We start from the raw sequence: 14,940 nt of genomic DNA, 5'->3' as shown, positions 1-14,940 counted from the left end.
CAACCCTGATGACCTGAGTTCAATTTCTGGGACCCACATGGTGGAAAGAGAGAGAAGACTCCCACAAGTAGTCCTTGACAAGTGCATTCTGGTGTGTGCCCTTCCCACGCACACATCCAAATAAATAAATAAATAAATGTAATTTTGTTTTTAATTAATAAAGGAGATGGTAGTGCATGTCTGAAATCCAGCACTTGGGAAGTGGAGGTTTGGAGGATCATTAATTCGAAGACAGCCTGGGCTGCATGGAGACACTGCCTCAAAACAAGATAAATTAGCCTACAAAGGTCAGTACAAATCTACCACTGTTAACAAAAAGGAAGCTTAAAATGGACAATGAGTCAGCAACTCCTACATATAAAAATAACAGCCGGGCGTGGTGGCACACGCCTTTAATCCCAGCACTTGGGAGGCAGAGGCAGGCAGATCTTTGTGAGTTTGAGGCCAGCCTGGTCTACATAGTGAGTTCCAGGACAGCTGGGGCTACATGGAGACCCTGTCTCAAAAAGACAACAAAAACAAAAACAAAACAGACGTCTATAACAGGTGGCATCTTCATCATTCCTACAGGCCTTCCCTGATCAACAGCTCTGCACCGATGGTTTCGCTGGCTCCTCATGAAGGTTTTTTTTTAAGTAGACACTGTTATTAATGCTATTTTACATAAAGAAGTTCAGTAGGTTTCCCAGGAACATAGAAGAGCAAGATGTCATGTCTGAACGGCAAAGCCTTCTGTGGTTACCTATGATGCATTCCATTCCTAAACAGCAGACAGAAAAGTTCCTTGTGGTTCTTCCCTTTATTTGAAGATTTGCATTTGTCCATGACAAAAGACTTCTTTTATATATTAATTAATTTTGGTGTTAAGGATTTTTTTTTTCCTTTTCTTACGTAGCCCAGGCTGGCCTTAAACTCATTATGTAGTTGAGGATAACCTTGAACTTCTGCTCCTCCTGTCTCTATTTCCCAGGTGTTGAGACTATAGGTATGCATCAACATTATCTGGTTTATGCAGTGGTGGGGATCCAACCCAGGGCTCTGTTCATGCCAGACAAACATTCTACCTACAGAGCTACAATCTCCAGCCCTGTGCTGTGGATTTTGTTTTGTTTGTTTGTTTGACAGTGTTGGGAAAGAAACCCAATCTTGTGAGTGCTAGGCAAACTCTTTACCACTGAGCCCCACAAAAATGCTTCTTTAAAAGGGAAAAAAATTTTGTTTGAAGTAATTTTAGATTCACAACGAACTGCAAAAATAGCACCAAGTTCCTGTGTGTGCGCCTCTCCCCGTGTTTCTCCAGTGATGAAGATCTTACATAGTCATAATACCAGGACCCAAACCAGGAAGGTGAATGGTAAAGAGCTAGTCACTAAAATTCATCCTTGCTCAGATTATAGCAGGTTTTTCTTCCTTTGGGGGGAGGGGAAGTAATGCATAGTTCTATGAAATTTCATTCACAGGTATAGATTTGTGGCTACAAAACTGTTCCAACACTGAAAAAAGACTCCCTTGTGCTACCCCTTATAGGAACATCCTATCCTAACAGAAGACCTTGGAAGAACTGGTCTAGTCTCCAGTCCTGTAATTTTGCCACTTTGAGAATGTGATTTCAGTGGAATCAGACAGTATGCAACTTTTGAGGCTGTCTTTGTTCACTCAAAATAAAGGCCTTTAGGCAGTGCTTTTTCTCCTGTGTCTGAAAGACACCTTTTACATCATGGCCTGGGCTTGGGGAGGGATTGTATCAAGAGGGGAAAAAGCCCAGGTATGTGACATAGTCCTGTAACCCCAGGTCTCTAGAGGCTAAGGCAGGAGATTAAAAAATGAGGCCAGCCTGGGCTACAGAGTGAGACACTGTCTGAAAAAAGTATGGGGAAACACCTGACCTTCCTATTCATAAATCTGCTTACTCAAAGCAGTCCAAGCCAACAGGGCTATTTAAATCATTTCCTCATTTGATAGACATTCTCTTAGTAAAAGGGAGTGGGAAACGTTTGCTTCCAGGTGAAATTTTTTTTGAGACAGGATCTCATAATAGCCCATGTTACCTCCAATTCACTATGTAGCCAGAGATGATCTTGAACTTACGAGCTTCCTGCTTCTACCTCCCAAGTGCTGGGATCACAAGCATGCCACCACATTTGCTAGTGACTGAGCGCTGGGCTTTACACATGGCAGGCAAGCACTTTACCTGACCTTTAACTTTAACTTACCTACTTCTCCAGTTCTCAAAGTTAACTTCTAAGATAGAATGGAGTCCCCTGTGAGCCCTTGTTTTGTTCCTTATAGGCAGCTCAAGACAGTAAAGTGCCACACAGATTTCTCCAACATGAGCTAGGAGAGGGGCTCTGGCTTCAACCTACAGCTTCTACAGGATTAAAATAGGTTTATCTAAGTTTTTCTGTAGTTCTTGCACAATGTTACAAAATTCAGATGCCTGGGGACAGTCTTACCTCCCATGGCCCTGGACAAGCTCTATGGTCAGGTCAGCAGCCTGTCCCTCTTCTCCTTCAGGCCTTTTGGGCTTGCACAACACACATTTAAAAAAGTGGTTTTTTTTTTTTTTTTGTTTTTTTAATTTCTCAGAAGTGCCTCCCAATAAAAATAAAAAAAAAAAAGATTTCATCCAATTTCTCTCCTGTATTTTTGTTGTTGTTGTTTTAATTTCCTTTCTCAATATTGCACAACACACATTTAAAAAAATGGTTTTTTTTTTTTTTTTTGCTCTATTAACTTCTCAGAAGTGACTACCAATAGAAATAAGAAACAAAGAGATTTCATGCAAAAATACTGTTGCTAGAAAACCGAAGTCAGAAAAAAAAAAAAAGAAAAAGAAAACTGAAGTCAGCAACATGCTTTCCAAACCTTTCACAACTGGAAATTGCTTGAGCAATGGAATGGAGCGTATTGGCTAAGTCATTTAGAAAGTAGGTGTAGAATGCCAACTCAACAGCAGATCTTCACTTACAGGAACAGTTGTCTTCAGTCTGGAAATTCTAGAAAACCTGGGAAGCCAACACTACGGTATCTATAAAATGTTAGTGATAGTTTTCATTGTTTGCTTTCTGGACCCTGATGTGATGGAAGGTCAAGTCACCAGGTACCTACACTTTAGGAAGCACTTTCTCACAAACACTGCAGTGAACACTCCCCTATCAGCTATTCTAGACCTGGAGATGTGACCAAAAGAAGTTTGAGTTGCTGCCCTCATGAGGCTCCCTGGTCCAAATAAAGTTGGAGGGGTAAATCAGATCCAGTAATCCCTCTTTATCTTTGAAAAATACATTCTCAAATCTCCTATGGATGCCTGAAAGTTCAGTATTGAACACCATATATACTTGATTTTCCTAGGAATATATACCTATGACAAAGCTTAATTTATAAACTAAGTGCAATAAAAGATCAATAATAATAACTAATAATAAAATAGAATAACTCCAACAACATACTGTAATAAAAATTATGCAAATGTGGTATCTCTGAAACTTTTTCCCATTTAGAATTTCTGGGCCTCAGTTAACAGAAACTGTGGACCATAAAACCTCAGATGAGAGAGAACTGCTGTATTCTGGCAAGTCAAGAGTATCTGCTATTGAGAAAAGGCATAGGAAATGGATCAGCAGGTAAAGTGCTTGTAGCACAAACATGAGGACCCAATTCGATCCACAGCACTCATGTGAAAAAAAGTAAGCCAGACACAGTGGTGTACGATTAGAATCCCAGTGCTGGGGAAGCAGAAACAGGAGGAACCTGGACTTGCTGGCCAGCCAGCCTCACCAAACCTGCAAGCTTCAGTGAGTCTGTGATCTTCAGGGTCAGTGAGAGACCCTATCTCAAAAAATAAGGTGGAGAGTGACTGAGGAAGACAACACCTGATATTGACCTCTGGCCTCTACATGTACGCACGCACGTGCGCGTGCATGCACACACACACACACACACACACACACACACAGAAACATGCATACACACATACACACAGAGAGAATCAAAGATTGGTTTAAAAGATAATAAAATGCTGTATTTACATGGATTGGGGCAGGTATCATGCTTTCCTAAGAAGACTAGAAATTAGCAACGTCTTATTGGAAAGAGAATCATCAAAATTCAAAATAGGTCCATTTTTTTCTTCAACTTCCCTTTCGAGAAATCTCTCCTAAACAGATGACCGACCACACACACACAAAAAAAAAACAACAAAAAAAACAAAACCAAAAAAACCCCCACAAAACCCAGTACGTACGGGGCTAGTAAGATGGCTCAGTGGCCAAAGGCACTTCCCAAGTAAGCCTGACAACCTGAGTTCAATCCCCATCACCCACATAAGAATGGAAGGAGGCACATTACTCCACAAAGTTGTCCTTTGACCTCCACATGTGCGCACTAGTATGTGTGTGCCCTCTGACACACATCATACACACACACAAAATAATAATTAAAAAATTTAAAAACCAAATATTTTGAGGAAGTACATATGTTAATTAGTTGTTTGACCATTCTATAATGCATATACATACTTCAAAACAGGATTTTGGGGGCCAGCAAGATGGCTCAACCAGGTAAAGGCATTTGCTGCTAAGCCTGATGACCTGAGTTCAGTCCTCAGAAATCTTCATGGTGGAAGGAAAGAGCTCCCATAAGTTGTCCTCTAACCCCATTTGCTCAGTGGCACATCTCCCAAATAAATAAATGTCAAAAAACAAAAATTTGAACAAGAACAACAAACATCAAGACTATAAACACATTACACAAGTATTCACTGAAACAGAAAAATAAATGCAAAAAAATAAGTGTTTATTATGAGCAGTAAATGGCTAAATAAATTATAGTTCATCCACTCATAAGGCACTGTGCAAGTGTCACAATGAGGTAAGCCCACGGGCACCCATGTGAAGAGGCCTACAAGCTTTGGCCATTCATGTGCATGTGTATATGTATACGGAAGGAAGTGAACAAAAGTCTGGTTTAGAATGAGGTATGGAGACCACGGGGAGTCTCACATTTTGCTTTGAAGCATCATTGTGGTTTGCAACATCTTTAAAAATATTTTTATTGGCCAGGCAAGGTGGTGCATGCCTTTGATACCAGCACCTGGGAGGCAGAGGCAGGCGGATCTCTGTGAGTTCAAGGCTAGCCTGTTCCACATAGCAAGTTCTAGGCCAGCTAGAGCAACAGGGAGACCTTGTCTCAAAAATGCACATATATATATATATATATATATAATTGATACTTTGAGAATTTCATACAGTACATCTTATCATATTCAGACCCCTTCCCCCATCTCTGCCCACACCATGCTATACCCCCATAACTTCATGTCCTTTATTATTTTTTTTAAGGCCTATCCAGACTAATTAGTGTTCCTCAAATGCTCTTGGATGGGGGGAGGGGCAAGAAGCCCCAGCACTGGTTGTGGAACTACTGGCAATTGATAGCTGCTGGGAGGAGAGTCAGTTTTCTTTACAGTATTTTCTTTATTACCTTTGTTTTATGTGTATGAGTATATCACCTGCATGTATGCAAGTGCACTCAGGTCGTGCAATACCCTCAGAGGATGTTGGATCTCCTGGAACTGGAGTTACAGACGGATGTTAGCTGCCATGTGGGTGCTGGGAATTGAATCCAGATCCTCTGCAAGAGTAGCCAGTGCTCTTAACTACTGAGCCATCTCTCCAGCCCCTCAAGGCTATATTTTAAAGTATTCTACTAGGCTACTAACCTGTCAATTCTATTTTACTTCTTTCTTCTCCACTAAAGGAAAAACAATCTTCAAATTAAGGACTGTCAACTGTATGTCATGAAAAATGAGAACTACAAAGCAGGCGGCAGTTACAACTGGCAACAGAAACGAATCAGAGCTCCATGCCAAGACAAGTACAGCCTTGGGTATTAAAAGAATTTGCAAATCTCACCACAAAAGCATACTTTTAATTTCAGAGAAAGCATACACCAAAGATTTAGATGAACAGCTGTGGACAGATTTTGTTCCCATCTTATACAATTTACTTTTTCCTGCGTTAATGGTAAATAATGGAGAAATGAAATAAAATATTTTAGTTATCAGTATATAAGAATCAATTGGATGTTTTGATTGGTGGTTACTGTTGATAGGACTGTAAACTGACACACCCATTATATAATGGAGGGGCTGGAAGATGGATCAGGGGGTAAAAGAGATGGCTATGTAAACCTGAGGACCTGAGTTTGAATCTCTAGAACCCAGAGATGTGCAGCACAGGTGTCTGTAATCCCAGGAATGGGGAAGACAGAGGCAGGAGAATCCCAGAAAGCCTGCAGATCAGCTAGCCTGGCATACAAAGTGGAAAAACAACAAGAGACCATGTCTCAAAAAATGTGGAAGGTGAGGACTGACCCCCAAAGTTGTCCTCTGCTCTCTATACAAACTCCCGCACTCACACACATATACACCACACACCCTAATTTTTTTGGTGGGTTATTAATTTAGGACAAATAAAAACAAACATCACCAGAAAGACTTATACAGAGATCTTCATAGTTACTCAACTCAGTATCAATAACCATAAGTGTCCCAAACATTCACTGAACAAACAGATAAGCAAAGTTAGTACCTTCATACCACAGAGAACTGTCAGCAATAAAAAACAATGGCCTCCTAACCCACATAATATAGAACACGATGCTGATACACATCATAACAGTACAGCCTGCAAGGGGAGTCATTATTCCTAGGGTAATATGTTTCATTTTTTATTGAAGAGACATGGGTGTCTACACTTATCAAACCTCACTAAGTTGTAAACTATGGTTTATGCATTTAATATGTCAATTTTACCTCCAGAATGTCTTTTTAAAATTTTATTTTTGAGGGCTGGAGAGACAGCTTAGCAGTTAAGAACACTGGCTATTCTTGCAGAAGAAGACCTGGGTTCAAATCCCAGCACCCACATGGCAGCTAACAACTGTCCATAAGTCCAGTTCCAGGGGATCCGACAGCCTCTTCTGTCCTCTGTGGGCACTGCACGACACAGGTGTACTTATTTACAAGCAGGCATAACACTCATACACATAAAATAAAAATAATAAATAAAATATATTAAAAAATTCTTTTTGAGACAGAGAATTTCAAATGTGTACCACCACATCTGGCTTTTTAAAATTAGTCTTAGTCCTGCCAGATGTGGTGGTCCATGCCCATTTTCTAAGCACTTGGGAGGTAGATACTGAATGATAAGGATTTTGAACACAGATGTTCTTCAGTTATCAATTCCTTAGTGAAACTTAAAGGAAATTCCCATGAAGGTAGAAAACCAGTGTTATTTCTCCCGCACGGTGATAAGATCTGATAAGTGCAATGAAGAGTATGCACAAGATATTACTGGAAGTCAGTAAAGGGTGGAGAGAAGCAAAAATACTTAGGAATGACCAGGGAGGGCCTCTCTCAAGAAGGGATACATGAGCTGTGTCATAGGACGAAGGGCAGCTGGGAAAGCACTGTAGGGCAGAAGAGGCAAAGGTCCTGGGCAGGAAGGAATATGATGTGTCTGGAGAAATGGAAGGGACTCAGTGTAGATGGCACTTAATGAGCACAGAGAGAGTAATGGGTTGGGGTAGAGAACTAGGTAGGCACCAGAACATGCAGGGCCGATGGGCAAGGCCAGCAAGGACTCTGGGTCATAGTCTAAAAGGCAAGCCACTGATGAAGTTTCTTGATCTGCTGCTGAGAAGGGTGGAGAAATAGGGGACAAGGCTGGGAGTAGAGGTCAGTTAGGAAGGCACTGCAGTGGGGTTGGTGAGACCTGACCGTGATGTAGTGTGACCTCTTTACAGCAGAGATGGAGAGAAGGTGAACTTTGCTGTACTGAGAAGCAGAACTCACAGAACTGCTGATGCTTTCAACATGAAAAATGAGGAAAGGGAAGGATGCCCACACAATGACACTGTTTTCTAAGAAGGGGAATTCTAGGGCAGAAGTCTCATGGGGAAATCAAAAGTTGCATTTTAAGAAATCTAGGTACTTAGCAAGTGGAAAAGTCAAGGAGGTGGCGGCTGGGCAGAGACACTAGATGCTCCAGGGAAAGGGCGGGGCCCAGGATGTAAAGTTCCAGGCCATCAGTCCACAGATGCAATTGAAGCCAGTCAAGGAACGCAGCCAGAAGGGCGTGTCTCAGAGAAGAAAGAAGCAGGGCCAGGACTGAGCTGGGCACCCAACATTCAGAACTGGCTCTGCAACAAAGGAGGAGGGAAGAAAGCCAGGACCACGTGCTTTGAAAATTCCACCCCTGTGATACCAAGCCTAGAACCGCCTCGGGCACACAGTAGGCCCCTGACCATTTATTGAATGCATGAAGAAAGGAAGACAGAGTGTGGCCGTGGCCACGTTGTCAGATGTTGCTCAAAGGAGCCATCGGAGGGGTAGAGGAGCGCACCGGCTTCCGCCACATTGCTGACAGGAGCCTGCCCAAGTGTGGGAACAAAGCCAAGGCACTCTGGTTTGGATGGAGATCAAGATGACCATGGAATGTCAATTCACCAACAATCCTGCAGTGACTCACAAACTTCCTGCCACAGTGCCCCATGACCAATCCACTTTCTTGGCATCCATCCTTCACCGAGGTCTTCACCTTAGCGTTTCCTTAAGTGTAAGACCTGCCAGCAGGCAAAGCCACGCTGTCACAGAGATGTGTGCAGGGCTCCAGACACCTGGGCTCAGGGATTCTGTCCCTGTGGGCAACTCAGCCCTTCACACTTACCCACCTCCAAACCATGGCAGGGGGATTCTCATACGTGTTTCCCACTGTCCCTTCCATTACCTCTTCCACTATTGCTGCCACAGCTGCATTCTTACCCTTCTAACTGACCACTGATGGGGTGCAGCAATCACCACCAATGTTTTGACTCCTGCTGTTACAAAAAGAAATGAATGAATAAATAAACAAGCACAGAGCTCAGACTTACCAGGAACGGTTAGGACAGAGGGGGACCTTTCAGGCTTTTCATTAACACGGCTGCTATTTTGAATCCAGAAGATGTTGACGGGCTCAGGAGGGCCCACGGCCTGGCAGGTGAGGTTGAAGGCTGTGTTTCTGGTGACATTTATGCTCTCAGGTTGCTGGGTGAAGTGAGGAAGTCCTGCAGAGAAAGAGTTGGAGCACAGCATGCCTCAGACTCTTAACCAGAAGCAGAGTCCTCAGGGGATGCGGACAGCATGTGGCAACTTACATGCACCACTGTGGCTCCCAATGGCCAATCACCACCTCTTCCCAGAAGGGTACGAGAGACTGCAGATGCCCATGACTACCAGTCCCTCCCCAGTCAGCTTTCTAGGATATGTTCCCAAAGAGATTGTAAATGGTGATTCAGAGCTGTTTGGCCAGAAGGGAGTCAACTGACAGTTCTTAGATCAGGTGTTGCCTCGTACTTGTTGGCAGGTTTTTCACGGTTCTCATCAAAAGAAACAGAGTTAAAAAAAAAAAAAAAATCAAAGCTATGCAATAGGTCTGCCTGAAGACAACCAAGGGTATATGTGACTTTCAGATCAGTGACAATGGATTTTAAAAGCTGTACACCTGGGGCAAGGGGTGTTGCTCAGTGGTGGGGCATGTGCTCACTATGCATAAAGTCCTGGGTTCAATGTTCTTAGCAATGTGAGCAAGCATGTGTGCACACATACACAAACCTAATTCAATATATTTGTGTGACTGAACAACTTACAAAATACATTCTCTTGAAAACAGAATAGACACAGTTCCACAGTTATAATCCTAAGGTGTACTGAAATTCCAAAATCAGGTCTGCTAGGGAGCTTAGGAATTTCTCAGAGAAAACCAGTGATTGTTTGGAACATGTGCCCAAATTTTAACAAGTCAAGCTGACTGACCTCAAGTATTTAAACTGTGGGTTTTGGGAATTTATATCTCATAAATCTGGTTGCATTTGAAATAGGATTATTTTTTCCTATTCCGAAGTTTTCACATCTTCAACAATTGTCTCACTTTGGGCACATTTTTGGGATCCTGACAAGTAAAATATCCTCTAAATATTTATTTATTTATTTATTTTTAATTTATTTGTTTTATGTGTATACGTGTTTTTGCCTGCATATTTTTTTATCATTTTTATATTTTTATGTGTATGAGTGTATTGCCTGCATGTAGGTATGTGCACCCATGTCATGCAATGCCCGTGGAGGACAGAAGAGGCTGTCGGATCCCCTAGAACTGGAGTTACAGACAGTTGTTACCTGCCATGTGGGTGCTGAGATTTGAACCCGGGTCTTCTGCAAGAACATTCAGTGTTCTTAACCACCAAGCCATCTCGCTAGCCCCAATATATTTATAATTTTACCAGATTAATTCCAAGTGTCAGAGATGCTGTCTTGCTGGCTGATGCTCACAGCAGTTAGGCACCAGCTATCTAGCTTGGGATGGGCCCAAAACATAAGTCCACAAGAACTCATCTCTCTGTCTCTTCCAGTGAGTACTCTCCTACTCACTAACTCCCCTTTCCTTTTTCCCCTCCTTCTCCCAAGCCTCCTGCAACATTACTGGATATGAGTTCAGGTTCACAAAAGAACGAGCACCAGAAAAAAAAAAAAAAAAAAAAGAGCCTTTTAATGGAAATGTGATGAGGAGGGGCAGAGGAAAATGAAAATATTGGTAATGAGATGGCCATGCTGCTGGGGCACCTTGGAAGGCAGGCCATCAGGGGTGAAGGGCAACACCTGGGGCAACAATAAGGCCCTGTGGTAGGCAGGTGCTTCGCATGCTCAAGGCCCTGGGTTCCATGATAAACAATGCATAGACAGACAGACAGACAGACAGACAGACACACACACACACACACACACACACACACACATACCATAACCCTCCATATATTTGGGTAAGGCTTATCATTTTATAAAGTTCTCTTAAAAACAGAATAGGCACAGAGCCACAGTTATAATCCCAAGATTTACTGCAGTTTCAAAATCAGGTCTGTAAAGGAGCTTGAGAATTTCTCAGAATAAAGCCAGTAAGTACTTACTTGGAAGCCTGTGTCCCAAATTTCTTGACAGGATGCCACTGTGGAGCTAAGCACACAAAACCCCAGACTCAAGGACACAGAACCCTGAACCTGGCCTCACCTGGCCTGACTGTCTTGCATCAGCTCACTTTTCCCACTAGCATTGAGGCTCCTCAGTGGCACAGACTGACTGATCCTAGTGACACCTCAGTCCCTCAACCCACCAACCCCATGTAATACTGTGAAATATGTCAAAGAATTTTCTCTCAAGTAAACACCTGGAGAAACCTGTGGGAACTTAAGCACCCACAGCAGTCCCAGGCCGAGCTGTTGATCCAGTCTAGGAAAAGCATTCCTTCCCCTGTGTGCTACCATTGTGTATGCAAGACAAAAGAAGATGAATTTTTTTAGGTTGTAAATTTTTTAAAACGGATAAGGAATTCATTCTCTCTCTCTCTCTCTCTCTCTCTCTCCAGGTGTGTTCGTTTTGGATGTCTTCCTCCTTAGCCTTTTTGTGGGTGCTGGAGATCCAAACTTAAGTCCTCTGTAAACACTTTCTCCACTAAGCCATCTCCCCAGATCCCTGAGGAGTCTTTTAATCTCATCTTTAGTGCTTGTATACATACAGCTCAACCATTACGAACTGAATCAAGGAGTTGGAGAGATGGCTCAGCAGTTAAGAGCACTTTCTACTCTTCCAGAGGACCAGAGTTTGGTTTCCAGTACCTATATCAGGTGGCGGCGTACAACTGCCTATAACTCCAGCTCCAATGACCTCTTCTGGTCTCTGAGGGCACTGGCACATATATTATAACATATTCTCTCTCTCTCTCTCTCTCTCTCTCTCTCTCTCTCTCTCTCTCTCTCATAAATGTAAGTTTTTAAAAGAACTGAATCAATTTCATCATTATCTAAGGTCTAATAGAGAGGACTGTCTTATAAAGTTTCAGCACTGATGGATCTGTAAGGTTTATATATACAGTTATAAACTGACAGGCCAAACCCTGAATATCACACAGTAAACATTTAATACAGGCTCTAAAACAGTTCTCAGGCAAAGCAGACACTCTGGTTTTGAACTTACCTTGAACTTCCACGTAGATAGGGTCAGATACGATCTCTTCATTGTTCACTTTCATCTTACAGATGTATGACCCATTGTCTGAGCGCTGCACACTGGCTATGCTTAAAAGAGAAACACAGGAAGAGATTTATAGTGGCTATCTTTTTGAGTCCCTGTCATAAGAAAAGAAAATCCTTCAACTTCATCATATGCAAGGATGGTTCACTTTATGTGTCAACATGGCCAAGCCATGGTACCTGGCTATCTAGACATTGCTGTCAGGGTTATTTTTCAGATGTCAGTAACATTTAACTTGGCAACTTTTGAATAAAGCAGATTATCCTTCCCAGCACGAGTGGGCCTTGTCTAATCCATTGCAGGTATGACAAGAAAAGACTCAGGTCCCCTGAGGAAGAGGGACTTCTGCATCCAAACTGCCTTAAGATTTGAGACTACAGTATAAACTCTTCCATGGGTTCCAACCAAGGACCTGCTGGTTACAGATTTGCTACTCCCCACTATAGTGTAGAAAATTTCCTAAAACTATGCACCCCTATATATGTACATATATGTTCCATTTCTCTTAAGAATCCGAATACACATACTAACTGTCACCTGTCCTGGTTTCCATGGCCTTGATACTGCTCCCTCAGGTAATTGAGGAAATTTGCAGAGTTGTTTTTGGTAGTCACAATGACTAAGGGACACCATGGATTTTGGGGTTCCTGGACGATTGTTCTGTATCCCAAATGATCTTCTGACACAAGAACCAAATTCTATTTTGCACACCCTTAGTATTCCCCTAATTCCCTAGAACTACAACTATCATGCAAATGGAGGCCTGATAACCTTTTTCTTTTTTTTTGGTTTAGAACTTTCTGGGGCCTCAGTCATCACTTTAGAAAGTTGATCACTGACAGCATCACTGTGATTGACTCTGCTACATATCCCAGGCCTGGGGTAGGGATTGAGGGGCAAGGGACAAGTCCCTGACTCATTCATTCTCTCTCTAGGGATGGTCACACCAGCACACTGGTTGGTTATCAGTCACCTTAGCTTTACTTTGTTTGTGTTACAGCTGAAACACTCGGAAAATATCTGATATAACTGGGCGTGGTGATACGTGCCTATAATCCCAGCACTCAGGAAGCTGAGACAGGAGAATTGTGGCTGCACAGTAAGACTTTATCACAAAACCAAAACCAAACAAAGCAAAATAAAATGCAACCTTGACTTCTACTATCTGCTTTCTACCTTTGCAACATGTTTACAAAGAGCAAATTATATAGCACACATAAAAGCTGCATTTGGGGGCAACAATATGGCTCAGAGGATAAAGGTGCTTGCCACCAAGCCTGAGGACCCCAGAACTGACATGGTAGAGGAAGAAACCTGACTCTTGCAAGTTGAAAAGATCCACTCAACTTGCAAAGAGTTAAAACTCAAGGCTTCACAGAGACAAGGAAACTGTGAAGAGAGGGAGGCATCATCCTGAAATAAGACCAAGTACCGGTTCAGCCACATACTTGGACTATAGGAATTGGACTGTGCAAAATGTCCTGGAGTACCTGAAGCCATCACCTAGGAAAATCCAGCCTAGAAAGAGAAAGGAAGCATGCAGAAGAAGGACCACGACCCAAATGCACATGAGGAAAGGGTTAGCAATATGTTCCTGGACAGAGCACCTGTCTAAACCCAACTCCATCTGTTAAAGGTAAGCTCTTCCATGAGCAATTCTAATGCTTCTTGGACATCTGCATCAAAGCACCCTCTGAGAAGGCAAGATGTAGAGGAGTGGCTGTCCCTGGTAGACTCCCTTCCACAGCCTCCCTTCTCCACAGAATCAGGAGGCTGGGTCTCTGTGGAGGTTCCACGGGAAAGGCTCTGAACTCAAAATAGCAAACTTAGGCAACTCAACAACTAAGGGGCATTCCAGAAAAAGACAGGGAAATAGGAACGGAGAATTCAAGAATTTGCCCTAGAACTGCCATGCAGGCCTGTTCTAACCAGGCCCCTGAGTGGGCAGCAGCACAGTAGGAGAGAAAAGATGCAGCAAAGGGCTTCAGCAGGAAATGCTACATCTCTGAACCAGAGCCAAGATCATAAAGGCTTCTAGGAGGAAAGATGTAGGCCCTGTCACATTGGGCAAGAGCAACTCTGACAGCTCGGAGGAAATATGTCAATTACAACAGGGAATTCATTTCCTTTTTCAAGTCTGTATCTAACCAAACCACCTCAAAGTCAGGATGGGGAAAAGGACTTTTCAGGCATATGAGGTTCAGGAAGTTAACAGAGGAAAGACTCCACATCTAAGTGAAGGAGGAGAAGGCAGGAAAGAGGTGACCTGGGCTCTAGAAGCAGAAGTAGGAATTCAGAGGGGTTAGGGGTCCCCAGAATGGCAGTGAAGGTGGAAGGTGACACAGATGGGCCAGACCTGGAGGGCAGCCTGTTCAGACTGAGGCAGGAGCTAGGACAGGAATCTTCCAGACAAGAAGCAGTCCTGACAGTTTCATGATTGTAGGAGGAGATACATACAGTATTTTCTTTCATAGTTGAAAGAAGAAAGAGTGGTTGAAAATTTGAAAACTAAGCAAGCCAGCAAGCATAGAAGCACATTCTGGGAAATCAAAAAGTAAAATATAACCACAGCATAGTACACTATTCGGCTGCAAACAGAAGTTCCATACCCCCCAAAAAAGGTGAATACTGGGTACTAAGTTTCAACACAGCTATGAATAATGCTTTATTAGGTCAGCGCCCCATGATGGGGATGGGTGCCCATAAAACATGCATGGGATTATGTGTGTACTGAATAGCTCTGGAAAGATACCTAAGGGGTGGGTAACCTCGGCTTCCCACAGGGAAGGACTGAGGGCAGGGATAGAAGAAGG

At 42.8% G+C, this 14,940-nt stretch overlaps 1 protein-coding gene across 1 annotated transcript in view; it reads right to left on the bottom strand.

The window, feature by feature from the left end:
- The window catches only part of Mertk (MER proto-oncogene, tyrosine kinase), a 123,363-nt gene that overhangs the window by 75,029 nt on the left and 33,394 nt on the right, over positions 1-14,940 (bottom strand). The window contains exons 3-4 of the mRNA XM_008840352.2: positions 12,071-12,171; positions 8,938-9,111 (exon numbers count right to left, since the gene is read on the bottom strand). Coding sequence (XP_008838574.1) covers positions 8,938-9,111; positions 12,071-12,171 — 275 coding nt within the window. The remainder of the gene's footprint in view (positions 1-8,937; positions 9,112-12,070; positions 12,172-14,940) is intronic.

Source organism: Nannospalax galili, unplaced genomic scaffold, assembly GCF_000622305.1.
Source record: "Nannospalax galili isolate Female #2095 unplaced genomic scaffold, S.galili_v1.0 scaffold1941, whole genome shotgun sequence".
Taxonomy (NCBI): Eukaryota; Metazoa; Chordata; class Mammalia; order Rodentia; family Spalacidae; genus Nannospalax; species Nannospalax galili.
This window is presented reverse-complemented; position numbering and strand designations above follow the sequence as displayed.